The sequence below is a fragment of the Miniopterus schreibersii genome (assembly GCF_964146895.1).
Source record: "Miniopterus schreibersii genome assembly, chromosome: 10".
NCBI classification, from domain to species: Eukaryota; Metazoa; Chordata; class Mammalia; order Chiroptera; family Miniopteridae; genus Miniopterus; species Miniopterus schreibersii.
The window spans coordinates 58,933,172-58,954,359 of NC_138110.1; the positions used below are offsets into that span (position 1 = coordinate 58,933,172).

At 42.8% G+C, this 21,188-nt stretch overlaps 1 protein-coding gene across 8 annotated transcripts in view; it reads left to right on the forward strand.

Moving 5' to 3' along the window:
• Positions 1 to 20,698, forward strand: part of DLGAP4 (DLG associated protein 4) — a 97,052-nt gene extending 76,354 nt beyond the window's left edge. For 5 of the 8 annotated variants that reach the window (XM_081148999.1, XM_081149004.1, XM_081149001.1 and 2 more), the window contains 5 exons: positions 858 to 946; positions 1,483 to 1,895; positions 16,933 to 17,024; positions 17,976 to 18,131; positions 18,909 to 20,698. In XM_081148999.1, the coding sequence (XP_081005125.1) occupies positions 858 to 946; positions 1,483 to 1,895; positions 16,933 to 17,024; positions 17,976 to 18,131; positions 18,909 to 19,127 (969 nt within the window). In that variant the 3' untranslated portion in view covers positions 19,128 to 20,698. Of the gene's footprint in view, positions 1 to 523; positions 604 to 857; positions 947 to 1,482; positions 1,896 to 16,932; positions 17,025 to 17,975; positions 18,132 to 18,908 lie in introns of all 8 variants that reach the window. The other 3 variants (XM_081148998.1, XM_081149003.1, XM_081149002.1) reach the window with 1 other exon arrangement.
• Positions 20,699 to 21,188: the final 490 nt, after the last annotated feature.

The window sequence follows — 21,188 nt, forward strand, 5'->3', positions numbered from 1 at the left end:
TCAAGCCCTAGGTCAGATGTGGGTTCTCCTTCATTCATGACAATGATGGAAGGGCTGGCCTGGCTCCTCTATGGCCACACACCTTTGTCCCAGAAAAGAAAGGCAGGCCCAGGGCATCATTGTTGCCATGTTTGTTTCTACTTCACAGGAATATAGAGAAAGAGTGCTAGTTGGAACTTGGTCCTGGCCCTGGTCCTTCCTAATGCTCCCCAGACCCACCAGTGCCTCAGCAGGCCCCTCAGCCAAGTGTGACCGAGGCCCAGGGATGGCATCTCATAGCGTCCAGGGACTTTGCCAGCTTTTGCATTGGTGGCAGTTTTCAAACCCAAAGCTGCTGTCCAAGGTTTGCCCCAATACAGGTACCTCCAGTCTGTCCTTCAGCCGCAGGCAGGGTTGGGGGACTGACCGTTGTTGCCTCAAGACAGCCCATCTTTGACTACACCAGATAACGGCTGTGGCTTTGTGTGTGTGTGTTTTCTTTCTCTTTCGTCGTCCTTTTTTCTTCTCCCTGACGCGTGTAAAGGAGAGGACTAGAAGGAACGGTTCCCACCTCTCGGAGGACAACGGACCCAAAGCGATCGATGTGATGGCACCCTCCTCAGAGTAGGGAAAGCCAGTCATCTCCACCCCATCCCACCTCCCACCCACCTGCCCACCCGCCTCCGCGCGAATGAGCAGTGCCCGGCTTAACCTGGTCCAGCCTTGGGCCCGCGTGCAGTGTCCGCATGCCTCGTGTTCGTCTGTCCACACGTCTGTTTGCGTCATCCCACTAATGTGAATTTCAGCAGCAAGTGTGGTGTTTGTTTTTTATTTTTGTCTTTGTCTCCGTGCCGTTGCTGTCATTGTCCTTCAATAAGGTTGACTGCATTCAGCCAGTGCCAAAAGAGGAGCCCAGTCTCGCTACCAAATTCCAGTCCATCGGGGTTCAGGTAGAGGACGACTGGCGGTAAGTCGTATGGAGGTGGTGGCTGCTTCTCCCCTCTCCTCTTCCTCCCTCTGTTCTCACCTCCCTTGTGCCTTCTCCTCCTGCTGTCCCTAACCCACTTCTCCTTGCTGAATTACTAATAACCAAACTGGGTTTGAGGTGTGGGCTGTGGCCCAGGCATGGGAGGCTGGGCAAGCAGGTGGGCGGGCAAATGAGCAGTTGCTCTGTGAGATGAATCAGCCCACAGGGGGCCAAGGCTGGGCTGAGACATGAGCTACCCTGATGTTGGTGGTCTTCCTGGCCCCACTGCAGTAAACAGGCAACCTTATGACCTTGTCCGTGTGTGTGTGTGCGTGCGCGTGTCGGTGTGGGTGGGGCCAGGGCTGAGCAGAGAATGAGACGGGGGCTGTGGGACCCGCTTCAGGCGCATGGTGAGCAGATGATGCATCCGTTTCTCTGTCTCCCTTGTGTCCGGGTTGGAGTGGCCTCTGATCTCTGGCCCTCTTGGTGACTTTCACCTCTTGCTGTCCCCACCCCACTCCACCCCCCACCCACAGAAGCAGTGCCCCCTCTCACAGCATGTCCTCCCGACGGGACACTGACTCAGATACCCAGGATGCCAATGACTCGAGCTGTAAGTCATCTGAGAGGAGCCTTCCAGACTGTACCCCACATCCCAACTCCATCAGCATCGATGCTGGGCCTCGGCAGGCCCCCAAGATTGCCCAGATCAAGCGCAACCTCTCCTATGGAGACAACAGCGACCCTGCCCTAGAGGCATCGTCACTGCCCCCACCCGACCCCTGGCTTGAGACCTCCTCCAGCTCCCCGTCAGAGCCAGCACAGCCAGGGGCCTGCCGCCGAGATGGCTACTGGTTCTTGAAGCTTCTGCAGGCAGAAACAGAGCGGCTGGAAGGCTGGTGCTGCCAGATGGACAAGGAGACCAAAGAGAACAACCTCTCTGAAGAAGGTAGGTGCCACAAGGACAACTGCTGGGGCGAGGGGAGAAGGGGTACACAGCTAGTTTCTCTAGCTTCTGACCAGATGGCCTTGGAGCCTCTGAGTGAGGAGGGTCTCTCAGATTCTCTTCTTGGACCAGCTATGAATTCATCTCTTATTTTCATTTCTTCTCCCATCTATCCATCCACTAGCCAAACCTTTTTCCAGAAGGATTTATGGTCATAGCTGCCAGTTGAGTAGGCTGTGGGGTCAGCACACCTGGGTGTGAATCCTAGCTCTTCCCTTACTAGTGAAGTGACCTTGTTCAGGTTACTCTGAGCCTCAGTTCCCTTATGTTATGTGGAGCTGATCCTACCCTCTTAACTGCATAAGCATGTTGTGAGGATTGAATGTAGCAGTGCATGTAAAGGACCCGACAAAGTGCTGTTGTACCATAATTATGCCTTAAGCAGCTCTGTATTGAACACCTGTTGTGTGCCAAGCACAAGAGATCTGTGGGCCTCAACAGGGTGTGAGGAACTATGAATGGGTGAGACAGAAGTCATCTACTTTTCCACCAATGTTTCTATCTATACCATGCCTATTTTTAAAAAACTTCCCCTGAGAAATTAGTTGAAGAAAGCTGGGAATATGTAGGGAGCCTACATTCACAGATGGTTGATATGTAAGAGAATAGTGGTTTGGAGCAAGCTCCTGTGGAAAGCTCCAGGCCACAGTCCCAGGAGCCACACCCTTTGTTGGCCTGGTTCAGCCAAAGCTCCAGTCCTCAGCTAGCCCCCTTCCACAGAATGTCCCGGAAGGACAGGTCTCCAGAGTATTCAGAGGGCCAGAACCAGCATTGCACTGCCCCCTGATGGGGTGGGGCCTGAAGAAGCACCCTCTGATGATTCAGAGAGTGCTTCAGAGTTACTGTTCTCACTGTCCTCTAGGCCAGTTCACATCTTTGATGTCACACCCACTGTGTGTGCAGGGAACTGTTGTGAGGTATATACCTAATAACTTTTTACAATAATAGTATTTTAAAAACTAGAATGGAGGCAAGGATCAGTGAGAGCACTAAAAGCCTTCTAATCATCCATCCAGCCCACCACCCTACCTTCTTAGCCTTCTCCTCTGTCGGCCTCATCAGCTGCATATTCTGTATTTATATTTACCTTCATATTTCTTTTTTAAATATGATTACCTTTTATTTATTTCATCTCTAAAATTCATCTCATTATATATTGATTTCCTGCTATGATAGATGAGTATTTAGCTCTGTCACCTCCACCTACTGTTTCCCACTCTCCATATATATTACATCAGTTTCGGGTTAAATAGCAACCAATATTTCTGTTTACTGTGAACATGTAAATATTGTTCACCGCAGAGCCTAATAATATATTATGGTTTCTTTTTTTTTCTTATACATTTTATTTTTCCTAGAATGAATAGTTGCCCCATCTTTCTTATATACTTTATATTCTAAGCTCTTATTTGTAATTTTTTCACATGCTCCACCAGATCTGTCAACTCTCCAGATGTGCAAACTTGATTTCCTATTTTTCGTGCTGCCCTCTTCTGTCCTCTGCTCTGATCTGGCCAGGTTGCTTTCTGGGCTTGCTGCCTAACTGCTATCCAGTGACTTCCCTTTTCGTCCCTGAGACTGCCCTTGGCCACTTTCCCATGATGGACACCCTGCTTTTTGGACCACATGGTCTTTTGCTTTCTTAACTTCAGTTTCTCATTTTACTAGAGCACACCTTCAACTGGAGGTAAATTTTTGGAAACTGCCATGTCTTTAATTTAGACCTCACACAGTTTGCTGGGTGTAGAGTTGAAAGTAATAAATATAAATTATATGTAAATGTATTATATATATAATTTATGTATATAAAGTAAAAAAATAGTTTTCCCTCAGAATCTTAAAGGCTGTAATGTTAGCTTTCATTTCTTGTACTGAGAAGTTTAATACCATTCCAATTCTCAGTCCTTTGTATTTTTTAATCTTTGGAAGCTATTAGGATCTTCACTTTACTTCTCTTGTGAGATTTCTCAATGATGTGCCATGGAATGGGTCTTTGTCCACTTATTGTGCCAGTAACGAAAAGACCATTTCTTTGTGGAGACTTGGGTCTTCTGTTCTGAGAAAAGTTTTGCATTAATTTTTTTAAATAATTTCCTCTCTTCCATTTGTTTTGTTTTCTCTCTGTAAAATTCCAGTCAGATGTTGGCCCTGCTGGATTGATCTTCAGTCTCTGATCTTTTTCTCCTCACATCTATCTTTTTGCTGTCTCTTTCTCTTTCTTTTTTTTTCACACTATAATGACTTGATATTCACATGCCATAAAATTCACTTTTAAAATGTATAATTCAGTGGCAGTTTGTACACTCACAGTGTTGTGCAACCATCACTGCTATCTAGTTTCAGAACATTTTCATCGTTCCAAAAAGAAAACGCATAACTATTAGTGGTTATTCTTCACTCCCTCTTCCCCTTCCTCCCAGCTCTTAGCAACCACTAATTCTGTCTCTGGATTTGCCTGTTCTGGACATTTATATAAATTGAATTACACAATACATGGTAATTGTGTCTGGCTTCTTTTGCTTTGCATGATGTTTTTAAGGTACACCCATGTTGAAGCATATATCAGTACTTCATTCCTTATTGCTGAGTAATATTCCATTTTATTGATATACTACATTTTATTTACAAGCCATCTGTTGATGAACATTGAGTTATTTCTATTTTGGGGCTACTATGAATAATGCTGCTCTATGAACATTTGTGTACAAGTTTTGTATAGGTATATATTCATTTCTTTTGGATATATACCTGGGAGTGGAAGTGCTGGATCATTTGGTAACTATATTTAACTTGAGGAACCTGCCAAACTGTTATCTACAGTGGCTATACCATTTAACATTCCCACCAGTGGTATATGAGGGTTCTAATTTCTCCACATCCTAACCAACTCTTAACAGTTTCTGGTCTTTTTGATTATAGCCATCCAAGTAGATCTGAAGTAGTATCTCATTGCGGTTTTGATTTGCATTTCCCTGATGGCTAATAATATTGATCATCTTTGCATAATTAGAGAAATCTATTGAGGTTAGATTTTCTTGACTTTATCTCCAAACTCTGTCCATCAAATGTTCACTACAGCCATCTATATAAGAGTTCTTTCTTATTCTGTTCCTTTGTCCTAACATTTTGTCCTTGTTTTATGGATAAAGTATCTATCATCTATCTATCTATCTATCTATCTATCTATCTATCTATCTATCTATCATCTATCTATCTATCATCTATCTACCTACCTACCTACCTACCTATCTATCTGTCATGTATCATCATCTATCTGAGACTTACATATATATTTTTAACTTTTCACTTGACCTTGTGTTGTCTCTTTCCTTCAGGCTTCTTTTTTCTTTTTGTCTTTTGGGTTAGAGGCTTTCCTAGAGTGCCCAGTGATTTTGGTGGTTTATTCATGCTTGAAAGTAGAGAACTAACTCAGGAGTAAGAAGGGAGGAAGCAGGAAAGTGCTGCTTTTGTTGTAAGCCTTGTGGTTGCACTTGTTTTTTAATTTTATTATTTAAGTTAAAATAAAACTTAATTTTAGAGTTTCCAAAAGCTAACTACCCATCACCAATATTTATTTCCAAAACTTTTTCATCACCCAAACAGAAATCATGAACTCATTAAGCAGTACCTTCCCCCTCCCCCTTCCATGTAGCTCCTTATAACCTCTAATCTTTCTGTCTCTATGAATTTGCCTACTCTAGATTCTAGATATTTCATATAGGTGGGATGTCCTTTTGCGTTTGGCATGTCTTCAAGGTTCATCCATGTTGTAGCATATATCAGAATTTCATTCCTTTTTATGGCTGAATATTTCCATTATATGTAAATATCACATTTTGTTTGTCCATTCATCTGTCAATGGACACTTGCGTTATTTCCACCTTTTGGTTACTGTGAATAATGCTGGCATACAAGTATCTGTTTCAATCCCTGTTTTCAGTTCTTTAGGGTGTATACCTAGGAATGGAATTGCTGGGTCATATGGTAATCTATGTCTAGCTTTTTTTGAGGATCCCCTAAACTTTTTCACAGTGGTTGCACCATTTTCCATCCCACCAGCAATGCTCAAGGGTTCCATTTCTTCACATCCTTGCTAAGGTGACTAAATAAAACACTTGTTATTTTCCATCTTTTAAAAAAATTATACCCATCATAGTAGGTATTAAGCTGTATCTCATTGTTGTTTTGATTTGTGTTTCCCTAATGACAGATGTTGAATATTGTTTCATGCACTTACTGGTCATTTGGATATCTTCTTTGGAGAAATATCAAATCCTTTGTCCATTTTTTAATTGGGTTGTCTTTTTGTTATTGAGTTGTAAGAGTTCTTTATATATTCTGGATCATAGGCTCTTATCAGATATAGGACTTGGAAATATTTTCTCCCATTCTGTAGGTTGTCTTTTCACTTTCTTGATAGTATCCTTTGATACACAAAAGTTTTTAATTTTGAAGTCCAATTTTTCTATTTTTCTTCTATTGCTGTGCTTTTTAAGTTGTGAACATACATTAAAAATTAGGATAAAAAGATTGATATGGAAGCAACTCAAGTGCTCTCAATAAATTAGTGGATAAAAAGTTGTGAGAGATATATACACACATACACACATACACTCACAGTGGAATATTAATCGGCCATAAAAGAGAATGAAATCTTACCATTTGTGACAGCTTGGATGGACCTAGAGGGTATTATACTAAGTGAAATAAGGCAGTCAGAGAAAGACAAATACCATATGATTTCACTTATATGTGGAATCTAAAGAATAAAACAAAATGGAAACAGATTCATAGGTACAGGGAACAAACTAATGGTTGCCAGATGGAAAGGGGGTTGTTGGGATACTGGATGAAAAAGGTGAAAGGATTAAGAAGTACAAATTGGGCCCGGCCGGGCGTGGCTCAGCGGTTGAGCATTGACCTAGGATCCAGGAGATGGCAGTTTGATTCCTGGTCAGGGCACATGCCTGGATTGCAGGCTCGATCCTCAGTTGGGGGCTTGCAGGAGGCAGCCAATCAATGACGACTCTCTCATCATTGATATTTCTCTCTCTCTCTCCCTCTCCCTTCCTCTCTCTGAAATCAATAAAGTTTTTTTTTTAAAAAAAGTACGGATTGGTAGTTACAAAATCATCATGGTACTGTAAAGTACAGCATAGGGAATATAGTTAATAGTATTGTGGGAGGGAGGGTACATCTATAATATTTTCAACAATAAAGATAATTTTTTTTTAAATGGGGGACTAATTCATCCCTATGAGTGGCTTAAGAACAACCATGAAATGCCAAGAACTACGAAAATAATTTAGAAGTTAAAAAAGAAAAGTACCTTACAAGTGGGAGGCTGATGGGGAGATAACCCCATAGCAGATAAAGAGCCCCATAAATCATCCCTGATCCAATAGCTGCCTGGGTTTTATGGGCCCTGGGGTCTAGGCCACTGTCCTGAATATCATCTAGAATTTATAGACTCTTGTCACTGTCCTTCCCAACTCTTCTATTTAGTCACCTTAGAAGCAAGCCTGGTGTTAACAGAGCCTTCACTGCCCTTCCAGGAAAATGCAGCCCCTTCTGTATTCAGTCCCTTCCTGGTGGGAGGAGGGCAGCTGGAAAAATCTATATATATTGTAATAACTATGTATGGTGCCAAGTAGCTACCTGAAATATTAAAGGGGTCGCTTTGTAAAGTATATGATTTTCCAACCACTATGCTATACACCTGAAACTAATACAAAATAATATTGAATGTAAACTGTAATTGAAAATTTTTAAGAGTTCTCTATATATTCTGAATATTAATTTCTCATCAGATATATGATTTGCAAACATTTCCTCCCATTCTGTGAGTTGCCTTTTTCTTTGTGGATCGTGTCTTTTGATGCACAAGATTTTAAAACTTTCATGAAGTCTAATTTGTCTATTTTTTCTTTGTTACCTGTGCCTTTGTTGTCCTATCCAAGAAATCATTGCCAAATCCAGTGTCATGAATCCTTTGACCTATATTTTCTCCTAAGACTTTTATTGTTTTAGGTCTTATATTTAGGTCCTTGATCCATTTTTGAGTTAATTTTTGCATATGGTGTTAGATAAGGAACCAACTTCATTCTTTTGCATGTGGAATCATGTTTTCCCTGCACCATTTGTTGAAAAGGCCTGTCCTTTCTCCATTTAAATGGTCTTGACACCTTCCTCAAAAATCTCTCCCTCTCCTTTTCCCTCCCTCCCTCCGACTCTAAAATCAATAAGAACATATCCTCGGGAAAGGACTAAAAACGACTAATCTAAATTAGTACCTTTACCACCTCACAGATGATGCAAGGACCTTAGAACACTTTTATTCCCCTCCTGACCTGTGTACTATTGCTGTAAAGTATTTTAGTTCTATATATATTCTAACTGCTACAGATATTCTTTTTGTTTTATATAGTCAATATTACAATCAATATTTACTTAGCTTTACCCACATATTTACCCTTTCTGTTACTCTTCACCCCTTTATTTCTTGCTTCTACTCAGGATCACTTTCTTTCTGACTAAAGAACTCCCTTTAGTATTTATTTTAATGCAGTATTTATCTTAAAATGTCTATTTTTCCTTTTTTTTTTGAATTGTTTTTTTTTTTTTAATTTTATTATTGTTTAAAATATTACAGATGTCCCTTTTTCTCCCCAATGACCCGTTCCACCCCATTCCTTCCCCCTCCCCAGTCCCTCTCCCCACCATTGTCCATGTCCTTGGGTTGTGTATATATGCATATAAATTCTTTGGTTACTCTCTCCCCCTCCACCCACCCGCCCTCCTCCATCCTTCTGACATTTGTCAGTCTCATCTGTGCTTCCATGTCATTGAATCTATTCTGTTCATCAGTTTATTAAGTTCTTTAGATTCCACGTATAAGCGAGATCATGTGATATTTGCCTTTCGCTGCCTGGCTTATTTCACTTAGCATAATATTCTCCAGGTCCATCCATACTGTCCCAAAGGGTACGAGATGATTCTTCTTTACAGCTGCGTAGTATTCCATGGTGTAAATGTCCCACAGCTTTTTTATTCACTCATCTACTGATGGGCACTTGGTTGAATTGTATTTTTGCTAAATATGAAATTCTAAGTTAGCATTGAGCTTTTTTCAACACCTTATAAATGTTCTTGACTACGTTCTGGTTTCCAGTCTTTCTGTTGAAAAGTCAGCTGTCAGTCTTCCTGCTGCTCCTTCGAAGAATAATTTGTTTTTCTCTTTTGTCTGCTTTTAAGATTTTCTCATGTTGAGTTTTATCAGTTTTACTGTGATACCTACTTTGTGTTTTTCCCCTCATGGTGTTCACAGAGTTTCTTCAATCTTTGGCTTTAATAACTTCCATCAGTTTCAGAAAAGTCTTGATCCTTATTTCTTCAAATTTCTGTTCCATTTTACTTTTCTCCTTGTGAACTTCAGTTACACATGTTAGACTGCTGTAACAGGTTTCTTCCTTCTCTTTTCTGTATTTTCCTTTATTTTCCTCTTCTGAGCCTCAGTCTGGGTATTTCCTTTTGGATTATTGTATAGTTCGGCTGTGACTAATGTAGTAAACCCATCTATTGTGGTCTTAATTTCAGTTGCTGTATTTTTTAGTTCTAAAATTCCATTTTATTCTTCCTGATACATTCTGAAATTCTTCACCTTGTCATGTATTTTCTTGACCATATTCAGAGTTGTTTTACAGCCTTGTCTAGTTACTCTAGTATCTATAGCCCCTGCAGGTTTTTTTCTTTTTTCTATTTTTTCTTTTTTGGTGTGCAGTCATTTTGGTCCTGTCTCCTCATATGCTTGGTAATTTTTATTCAATACTAGAAACTGTATATGAAAACTACAAAGATAACTTGTGACTCAGGATGGTTTTCTATTCTTCAAGAAAGGATTGTACTTTTGATTCTTGCAGGCAGTTAGAGGGGGTCCAGACCAACTCAATCCAATATGGGATTGAACTGATTCAGAGCTGGTTTTTCATGATAGCTAGTCTATTTCTAGTTTGCCCTTACTCTGGTGCACACCTCTCAGAAAAATCCCAGTTTATAGCCTGTGGTATTTTCCAAACCTTTCTTCCTTGGAAGACCCTGAGATCCAATTTTTCTCTCTCTCACACCGTAAGACTGATGGAGGCTTTGCTCAGCTTAAAGTACTTTCCTTAAGTCTCCTGTCTGCCTTAGTCACTCTGAATTCCAATTTTGGTTTCCCTATCCCCATGAACCGCCACAAGCGCTGCTCAGCCTTTTAACTACCACTTTCTTCTTGGCTTCTTAGCCTCTCAGCCTGTGCTGCTTATAAGGTGGGAGACACCTTAGGTTAAAAGCAGTATAGAATATCAGACTCACCTGAATATTATTTTACTTCTTACTGGGATCTTAGTCTCTCAAATTCTGGTTGCTTTAATAATGTTTTTAATGCCTTGAAAGAGATTTCTTTTTGTTTGGGGTCTTTCATGAGGGGTTTTTTTTATTTAAAAATTTTTTTTACTTGTTCTTGGTGAGAGGGTTCAGTTTGTCTGATACTAACTGGTTTTTCACAGCCAAAATCAGAAGTCATTAGGATTTTTTTAATAAACCCAGCTGAATTATGATATGTTATCATTTCAGTACACTGTTGGACTTGATTTGTTAATATCAGATTTAATAATTTTGCCTTTGTTCATGAGAAATTGGCTGTGAAATTTTCCTTTCTCATCCTGTTTTAGTATCACGGTTATCTGGCTTCATAAAATGAGTTTGGGATGTTTCCTCTATTTATTTTCTCTTTTGTATAAGAACAAAATTATCTTTTACTTCATTGTTTTGTAGAACTCTCTTTTTAAAAAATATATCTTTATTGATTTCAGAGAGAGGAAAGGAGAGGGAGAGAGAGAGATAGAAACATCAATGATGAAAGAGTCATTGATCGGCTGCCTCCTACACGTCCCTGACTGGGGATTAAGCCTGCAACCCGGGCATGTGCCCTGACTGGGAATCGAACACCCATCGCCTGGATCCTAGGTCGACGCTCAGCCGCTGAGCCACACCCAGCTGGGCAGAACTCTTTTTTTTTAAATAACTTTTCCAGTATTATTATTATCATATGGTCATTTTTTCATTCTTAATCTTTTTTTTAAATGTCTTTATTGATTTCAGAGAGAGGAAGGGAGAGGAGGGGAGAGAGAGATAGAAACATCAATGATGAGAGACAATCTCTGATTGGCTGCCTTCTGCACGCCCCCAACTGGGGATAGAGTCCATTCTTTTGTGCCCTGACCCGGAATCGAACTGGGTGGGATCTCCTGGATCCTAGATCGATGCTCAACTGCTGAGCCACGTCCAGCTGGACATTCTTAATCTTTTTTATTTGTACCTGCCTCCTTTTGATCTTGGTCTATCTGGCACGGTTTCTTAATTTTGTTAATCCTCTGTTATATGTTGGTTTATTACATTATTAATAAAGTAATAAACAGCCCTCTCTTTGGGTTAATTGTATTGTTCTTTCACTAATGTCTTAAACTGGATAGTTAGCTCATTTGTTTTTCAGCCTGGCCTTTTTAAAAATACGAGTTTTGAAGCCTGTAGATTTCCCTTTAAATACTACTTTGCCTTATGTAACAAATAGGATATATAATATTTCCAATTTCCACTGTGATTTCTTCGACCAGTGGGTTCTTTAGATGTATATGTTTTTGTTTGTTTTTAAATGTATGAGAGTTTATTAGTTATGTTTCCATTTCTGATTTCTAACCTAATTATATTAATTTCAAAAATCATGATCTGTATCATGCCCAGTTCTTTAAATTTGTTGAGATATATTGTATGGTCTAGGATGTGATCAATATTAGTGAATGTTCTATAAGTGTGTAGAAAGAAAGTACATTTTATAGTTAGTGGGTATAGGGTTCTATGTTATGTCTTTTAGATCAAGTTTGTTTGTAAGTAAATCAAATATTCTCTGACCTTACTGATTTATTTGGTCTGGTTTACCTGTTAGCTACTCAGAAAGGTATGTTAAGGTCTTCCACTATGATGGTGGATTTGTCAGTTTCTCCTTATAACCTGTCACTTTTTGCTTTACACATTTGAAACAATGTTATTAAATGCTTATGAGTTAAAAATCGTTTTAATTTTCCTGGTGAATTGAACCTTTTATCAATATTTGGTAACACTTTTTATTTCTATGTTTTGGCTTAGAGTCCATTCTTATATCAGTATAACTATATCAGCATTTTTTAAAGCATTTATCTGGTATACCTTTTTCCATTTCCGTATGTATAACATTGGAAATTTAGTTCATTTGTAAAGATTGTAATTACTAATATATTTGGATTAATTTCTACCATTTTATTTTGTACTTTTTCTCTTCTGCTCTTTTTTTGAAATCTTTTTTTAACTGTCAAAATTATATATAACATAAGATTGATATGTTAACCATTTTTAAACATACAGTGGCATTAATTATGTTAGCAATGTATTGCACCCATCACCACTATATAATTCCCAAACTCATAAGCCCAAACAGAAACTCTGTACCTATTTAGCAATTACTCATTCTTATCCCTTACCCACAGCCCCTAGGAACTTCTAATATACTTTCTATTTCTATGCATTTGCCTTTTCTAGATATTTCATGTAGGTGGAATCATACAATATATGGCCTTTCGTGTCTAGCTTCTTTCACTTAGCATCATGTTTTCAGAGTTCATTCATGTTGTGGCATTTATCAGAACTTCATTCCTTTTTATGGCTGATATTCCATTGAATTATGTATGTACCATATTTTGTTTATCCATTAATCTATTGATGGGCACTTGGGTTATTTCCGCCTTTGACTATTATGAATATTGACATATAAGTATCTTTAAGTTTCTCTATACCAAGTGTGGAATTACTGAGTAATATGGTAATTCTATGTTTATCTTTCTGAGGAACCACCAAACTGGTTTCCACAGCAGCTGCACCATTTTATATTCCTACCAGCAAAGCACAAGGTTCGAGTTTGCAAACATCTTTGTCAACACTTGTTGTTTTCTGGGAGGTTTTTGGTTGTTGTTTTGTTCTTATAATAGCCATCCTAATGGGTGTGAAGTGAGTGATATCTCATTGTAGTTTTGATTTTCAGTTTCCTAATGACAGTTGAACAAGCTTACTGACCATTTGCATATCTTTGGAGAAATATCCATTCAAGTTCTTGCTCCTTTTTTAATTGGTTTGGGCTTTTTTGTTGAGTTATAGGAGTTCTTTATGTAGTCTGGATATGAAACCCTTATCAGATATATGATTTGCATATAATTTTACAGTACTGTGGGTTATGTTTACACTTCCTTCATAATTTATATTTTTTTAATTTTCTTTTTCTAAATCCTCATCCGAGGATATGTTTATTGATATTAGAGAGAGAGGAAGGGGCCACCTGGTATGAGCTACAAAGTGATCTGCAGATGGTTGTCTCTTGTCCTGAGCTTAGAGATGCCTGGGAGAGGCTGCGAACCAAGGATGGCTGCCACTAGTTCTGGGCCTCAGGCCGCTTAGCAAGAGGTACAGGGCATGCCGAGGCCAGATGCTGCTTGTTTGGTGTTTGTGAACCTTTGAGAAATTTTAGAAAAGTCTGCAGCATGAGCCAAGACAGGTCGTTTGTATGGAAAAGCCACTAGAAGCGGCTTGGGTAGGTCCATAAGTAGGGTAGGTTGGGTCTCAGGGAACCACCAGGGCAGGGGTGCTAGGCTGAGGGACACTCAGATACCAGCTTGTGCCTGCAGGGGGTGGACTCCACAAAGGAACAGTGGCTTCTGCGGGCACTTCTGACTGAGAGAAAGCTGCCCCTCCAGCCCTTGCCCTGAAGCCATACTATTCAGTTCCTCTCCATATGTCCCTGGCAACTTTCTAGCTGCTGCCCCAGTGCTGGAGCTCAGAGCCAGTGAGTCTGTCAGCAAGGAGGTCTATGTGCAGGCCCTTTTAAGAGGAACTGCCTGGGACTCCAGGAGCCCTTTGTCTTAGCCACAATTGCCACTGGTTTTCACAGTCAGAAGTCATGGGGACTTCTCTTCCCAGCTATGGAACCCTGGACCAGTGTGGGGCTGGGACTCCTCACTTCTCAGGGGGGACCTCTGCAGCTGAGATATTCCTCCCAATTTTTTTTTTTAAAAATATATCTTTATTGATTTCAGAGAGAGGAAAGGAGAGGGAAAGAGAGAGATAGAAACATCAATGATGAGAGAGTCATTGATCAGCTAGCCTGCAACCCGGGCATGTGCCCTGACCGGGAATTGAACCCTGATCGCCTGGATCCTTGGTCGACACTCAACCGCTGAGCCACTCCCGGCTGGGCCCTCCCAATTTTTAACCTCCACATGCGGGTGTGGGGCCCATTCAGCATCTCTGCCCCTCCTACCAGACTCGCTGTGGCTTCAAGTAGTTCTAAATGATGGTTGTTCTATAGTTTAGTTGTAATTTTGAAGTGGTCATGGGAGGAGGCAAGTACAGCGTTTCCTACTCTGCCTCTTGAACGGAAGCCTCCACACTCATTCTTGAATAATAGTTTCTCTGGGTATAGCATTCTAAGTTAATACATTTCTTTCAGTACTATATTCAATTTTCATCCATTGTTGTAGTCAAGAAGTTTGCTGTTTAATTAATTCCTATGGCAGTTATCTTTCCTCTCCCTTTGGCTGCTTTTTAAAAGTTTGTCTTCCCCAGCCGGGCTTGGCTCAGCAGTTGTGCATCGACCTAGGATCCAGGAGATTGTGGTTCAATTCCTGGTCAGGGCACATGCCAGGGTTGCAGGCTCCATCCCCGGTCTGGGGCGGCAGGAGGCAGCCAATCAATGACTCTCTCATCATTGATGTTTCTATCTCTCCCTCTCCCTTCCTCTCTGAAATCAATGAAGATATATTTTTAAATAAATAAATAAAAGTTTGTCTTTGGTTTTACTGTAAATAAGTGTAGATTTGCTTGGGATTCATTTGACTTCCTGACTCTGAGGCCTGGTGTCAGCCATTTCTGGAAAATTCTAAATCATAATCTCTTTGAATATTTTTCTTCCATTCTCTCTATTCTCTTCTTTTAGAATGTTGATAGAGTCTCCCTCTCTCTTCTATGCCTCTTTATCACTTTCTTTTTGATAGCTTTTTTTAAATACATTTAACAACTTTATTTCTTAAAAAATAAGGTACCCAAGTGCAGTTTTATGGTTAGGAATTCTCAGGGGAGACTTTTCTGTTTATTCCCATTCTACTTTAGACCAAGCCTGGCATGGGTTCCTACTACCTACAGCAGGGGTGGTGGGGGTACTCATTTTATTCCTAGCAGCTTAGCTAGCTACTCACTTAAAAAGATGTTTTGTTGATCAAGTAGTTTAAGTGTTTTGCGTTTCTATTTACCTTGGCCTTCCTAGTTTTCAGCAGGGTTTATTCATGTGCTGCTTTAGCCCTTGTTTCTGAGATGACCTGATTTTTTCTTGCTTGTACTTAGCTCAAGTTTTATCTCCTTCCATTGTCTTGCATCTGTTTCGAGCACTTCCATTTGGGCTTTGAACTACTGTTTTCCTGTATTCACAGCTAAATGTCACACTTTTCATCTGTTCCCTGGCAACAATTTTCTGGTGAATGTTCATTTGTCATTTGTTCTTCCTGTAATACCTCTGTTTACCTCCAGTGTTGGTTCCTTTTCAATTACTAATTTCCTAGTGAGCTCTTGTCATTAGATCATAGATCGTTGATCATTGTGGGAGGGGCCAGGACTGTGCCCCTTGTCTTCTCCCCAGGCACTAGAGGGCTGCTTACTAAGCAAAGCCCCTCCCCCACCCTTTGTGCTCAACCGGTTCAGGAAAGCCCTGCTACAGTCCACACCCCCTTTTCTTTCAAATAAGAGATTATTGCCTCTCTCCTCTAGGTGTGCTACTTTGGAGAACTCAAAACTGTCACCTTTTCTGAGACCTTCAACCCCAAGACCCGCTGTGTGGTTATCACTGCCTTTCACATGGCAGCCACCCTCACACAGTGTTCCAGGTTCTGTCAGAGACAATTTGCATTTCCATTTCTTGTTTACTCTGTTTTACTTTTCAGGGATTTCTGAGGGGAATGGGAGGTAGTATTGCTTTATGCCACCACTTTAAAACTGAAGTCACCCTGAAAGATCAACTGATATTCCTGGTTAAATGTTGCATGGCTAACTCTTCTGTTGGAGTCTGTTTGCTTATATCTCATTTAAGACTTTTACATTTATGTTCATAATAAAAGTGATCTATTCTTGGGATGTCCTGTCTGCTGTCAGGGCTCCTGAAATTAGTTGTGTCATTTTCTACCATTATTTACTCTTTGGAAGATTATCTGTTCCTTGAAAGTGTTGTAAAACTTCACAGGCCTGGCTCCTTTTTCTGGGAAGATGTTTAACTTCCGCTTCACTTTTTAAAAACAATTGTTGATCTAATCAAATTTTCTATTTCTTCTTGAGTCTGTCATAGTAATTTACATTTTTCTGGAAAAAGTTTCCATTTAAACTCTTTTCAAATTTATTGCCATAAAATGTCCTTAGAAACTAGGGGATGGGAGTTCAATTTATATTTTATTTTTTATCCTTACCCGAGGATATTTTTTCCATTGCTTTTCAGGGAGAGTGGAAGGGGGAGAGAGAGAGAGAGAGGAGAGACATAGAGAGACACATCGATTGGTTGCCTCCCACATGCGCCCCGACTGGGGCCAGGGATCGTGCCTGCAACTGAGGTATGTGACCTTGGCCAGAATCGAACCCGGGACCCTTTAGTCCTTGGGCCAAGGCTCTAACTACTGAACCAAACCAGCCAGGCTTGTTTGCATTTTTCACAATGAGAATGGATTAATATATAAAATGAAGACCAACTGCCATCATCAAATAATGACTTACCGGTATCCTAAGGTGGGGTGAGGAGCTGGAAGCCATGACCCTGACTGACCCTGTCTTCCGCCCAACAAACCTGTGCTCTGCTCAGTTCACTATTCAACCTTCTCTTTCTCAGTCTTAGGAAAAGTCCTCAGTGCTGTGGGCAGTGCCCAGCTACTGATGTCCCAGAAATTCCAGCAGTTCCGGGGCCTCTGTGAGCAAAACTTGGTGAGTGTGAGTGATTCTTCCTCCACAACAGGGCTTCTAGCCTTTGGCTGCCTGCCAGATCGCCCAGCTGGATTAGCCTCTCTATGCCTCTGTGACCTCCTCCTAGCGTTAGAAAAGTGATGACAATGTGTGTCAGTACCTAGCACGAGAAAGGGACCAGGAATGGTCCTTTCAGATCGCTAATACCTTTTGAAATAGAAAAATGATGTAAAAATAGCCAATGAAAGTTAAAGATGAGTAAACACCGATTTATTTATATAATATACATTCTATATCTAAGAAGTCAATCAAGGTAAGAAATTTAAAAATACCACCACTAGGCTTGATAAGTTTCCCTCTCCCTCACCCCTTCCTGCTGGGAGCATGGAAGCCTCACTCCCACTAGCCAGGGGGGCTGTACTCCTAGGGTGGGGAACAGTGGCAGAGTGTTTATCTCTGGGACCTGTAGGGGTTTGGCTTGGGCAGTCATGATGAGGAACATGTTGACAGAGAACAAAGTGATGGGAGGGAAACCCCATGAGGTTCTGTAATCATACCCACATGGGAGAGATCCTGACTTCTCCTCACCTCACTAGGAGACCATGGCCAGGAACTTCTGTTTCCTCCCTATAAAATGAGAGCAGTTGGCCTGGCATGCATTTAGGGGCATGAGGCCTTCCTTACTGCAGCCCTACAGTGGTAGCAAAGGCCTCAGTCCTCCCCATGTATGTGCAGGGCCTACTCTTGTGATGGGACTATCTCTTTCTCCCAAAGATCTCCACCATCAGGGTTCGCAGTGACCAGGTTTAGCTTCATGTGCTCATGCAGATACTAACCCTAGGAATAGAGGAGCAAGACTAGGCCAGGCCCTAAGGGACCCTGACCATGGCCGGCAGGACCAGGAGACCATGGCTGGGGTGCAGGATGAGCCTCTCTGCCTTGCTGCCCCACTGATTCCGCTCTGCCCCGCAGAACCCTGACGCCAACCCACGTCCAACAGCCCAGGACCTGGCAGGTTTCTGGGACCTGCTACAGCTGTCCATAGAGGACATCAGCATGAAGTTTGATGAACTCTACCATCTCAAGGCCAACAGCTGGCAGCTGGTGGAGACGCCCGAGAAGAGGAAGGTGAGCATGGAGCAGTGCGGAGGGGAAGTCCAGGGACAAATTCCTGGTCGGCAATAACGCTGCCCACATCGGTCAGTGCTGCTTGGCTCCCTTCTCCGTGTGTCGTCTTTGAGCTGGGGGCTCACGTCCATCTGTGTGCGGGGTCCATGCTCAGCACTTATCCAGCACGCTGCTCGCTCTGTGTAGTTGAGGCGGCCCCCTAAAGCATGCCATCCTGCCCTGCATGTTCAGAAAATGGGGCTCCTGGGAAACATGCCCACAGCCTTGAGCACTAGTGTAGATATGGCTGTTTGAACTCTAGAGGCAGAAAAGGGGTCCTTCTCCTCAGGCCATACAGGAGTATACGGGGGCAGCTTCTTCCCTGAGGCCCATATTTCCTTCTGTAAAAGAACAGCACCCACTGACCCCTATGGTGATTGGTTACTGGACTATGGGCCTTGCAGCCTTGAATTTAAATCCCATCTCTGTCTTTGTGACTCAGGTTCATTCCTGAATCTCAAGCCCCCAATAGTTCAAAGCAGAGGTGGAAACAGGTCACCTGTCTGTCCCTTCCTGCTGGAACATTCTAGGATTCTTAGCTTGCTTTTTGCTCCTATGCGTGTGCTATTCCCACTATCATCGCTTCTCGTGGCTTCCTGATTCCAAATGTGTGCTGCTTGTGCCCAATGCGGGAGGCTGGGGTAGAGACTACAGCTGCCAGCATATAGGGGTGGTAGAGCCACACCAAAGGTGGCACCTTTATTTTATTTCTCTTCCCTCCTCACTGTCTCACTAAAGGAAGAAAAGAAACCACCCCCTCCAGTCCCAAAGAAGCCAGCCAAATCCAAGCCAGCCGTGAGCCGCGACAAGGCCTCAGACGCCGGGGACAAGCAGCGTCAGGAGGCCCGCAAGAGACTCCTGGCGGCCAAGCGGGCAGCTTCCGTGAGGCAGAACTCAGCCACAGAGAGTGCGGACAGCATCGAGATTTATGTCCCCGAGGCCCAGACCCGGCTCTGAGACCAGGAAGCAGGAAGCAAACAATTTTAAGTCATTTTTAAAAACCACACAAACTAAATGCAAATGGAACGGAAATTTTCTCAACCTTTAGTATGGTTGTTCTATCTAGAGACCCTGAGCCAACTTTCAAATTGACGCATACAAGGGCTCACAATTTGGCTTTTTTGGGTCCCTCCCAGCTTTAGGTTTATGAAGACTTCACACACAAAAAAGTCAACAAAACCACAAAACTATAAAACTTTTTTTTTCCTCTTGCTGGCCATGGTGGACTAGATAGATGAACTTCGGCAACTCCCCGGCCCAGCCTCCAGACTGCAGTCTTTATACTTGTTCTATCTAATGAGAACTTAAACTAGCGTGTTTACAAGACAAGGACAGTCCAAGGGCAGCCTTGGGCACCTGCCATGTCCTTCCTTCTTTTCCCAGCTACCCCTGCTCTGACCTCGGAGTTTTCATTCTTACGTTTCTCTTTTCCCTTCAGAGCTCACACAGGGGTCACTACCCCGGCTGGCAGCTTTCTAGTTCTCAGACCTTTTTGTGGCGGAGAGCCGAGAGGACAGAGAGATGGACATGCATTCCCTCCCCCGCTAAGTGCTCACACACAGTCACACACGTGCACACACACAGATGTAGGTTCCTCCCAGCAGAAGCAGCGCTCACCCTGTCATCTGCCAGGGTCGGGCTGGTGATGTGCCTCCCTGAGAAGATGAGGCGGGTTTAAGTCTTTGGGGGGGAAATGAGATAAAAGCTACAGTATCACACTCCAGGCTCCCGCCTTTTTCGTCTCTCCAGCCCTTCTTTCAGCAAAACGTGTGACTCAGAGTGACTCACAAGGGTCACTCAAGAGAGGGACCCCCCATTTGTCTGTCCCTGGCCGAGCCTGTGTACAGTACCCGAAGGGCTGGCAGCTGTGTCTGTAGTATGTGTACATATGCACATAGACCTTAGAGTGTATATTTAACAAACGCCCATCTGCTCACCCATGCCCACTAGTGCCACCGCTGGCTCTTGGGGCACCTGGCAGGAGGCAGGTGTGTGAATAGCATATATTTTTACATGTACTATATCTAGGTGTGTGTACAAGTGTGTGTAAAAATATATACCTTGTGTGTAAGCAGCCCTTTTTTTTTTTTTGGCCTCCCACCTTCCTAGCCTCTGAGTTTTCTGTTCTATTTTTTTACCCCAACCACCTTTCTCTCTCCCCCTGCCCCCTAGCTCCTCTCCCAGGGTGTCATGAGCCCTGAGCTGCAGTGGCCCAGGCCTGCAAGCGGGGTGGGGAGGGCAGAGGAAGGGGGAGGCTCAGCCTGCAGCAAGCTCAGTGCACAAAGGCTGCTCTCTACTTGGTGTAGACTACAGCACCAGAGACATCCTTATGTCTGGTACTTGCTGCAGGGGCCCCAGGTGAACCGAGGGCCTGCTCTGGGGCCCCATTCCAGCTTGGCCACCGTCTGTGACCTTGGGCAAGTCACTTGACCTCTGTGTGCCTCAACTTCCTCCTCTGTAAAATGGGGACAGTCCCTGCCCCTCCCTACCTCACAGGCATGTTGTGAGAATAAATGAGGTAACGTGTACCAAGGGCTCATGGTGTTACTGTGGTGGGTGGGCCAGGCTGGGAGAAGGCAGGGGGAGTGGGCTCCCCAGGAGACTAAGCCAGACCCCCTTCCAAAGAGCAGCACCATAGAGATAGGCAGACTTGGCCACAGGCCATGATTCCAGATCTGTCACTCACCAGCTCCATGATCCTGGGCAAGAAAACTAAGTTCTCGGTTTCCTTACCTGGAAAATGTGTACAGCATCTTACTGGCTTCCTCTGAGAAATAATGCATAATAGCTGCTGTATGGGAGCCAAGGTGGGCTGCCCTCACAACACACACCCCCGTTTCCACAGACCCAACTCTGCACATGCCTCGGCTGGGGTACTGGGTCCTTCCTCTACTCTGACAGCGTGGTGTCCTGTGGAAGCTGTGCTGCACTACTGAACCTGGCCCAGGCAGGGGCGTTCTGGTCAGCCTGAAGGACAGAGGGCATTAACCAGCTTTGCACATGGGGATTCTATGCAGA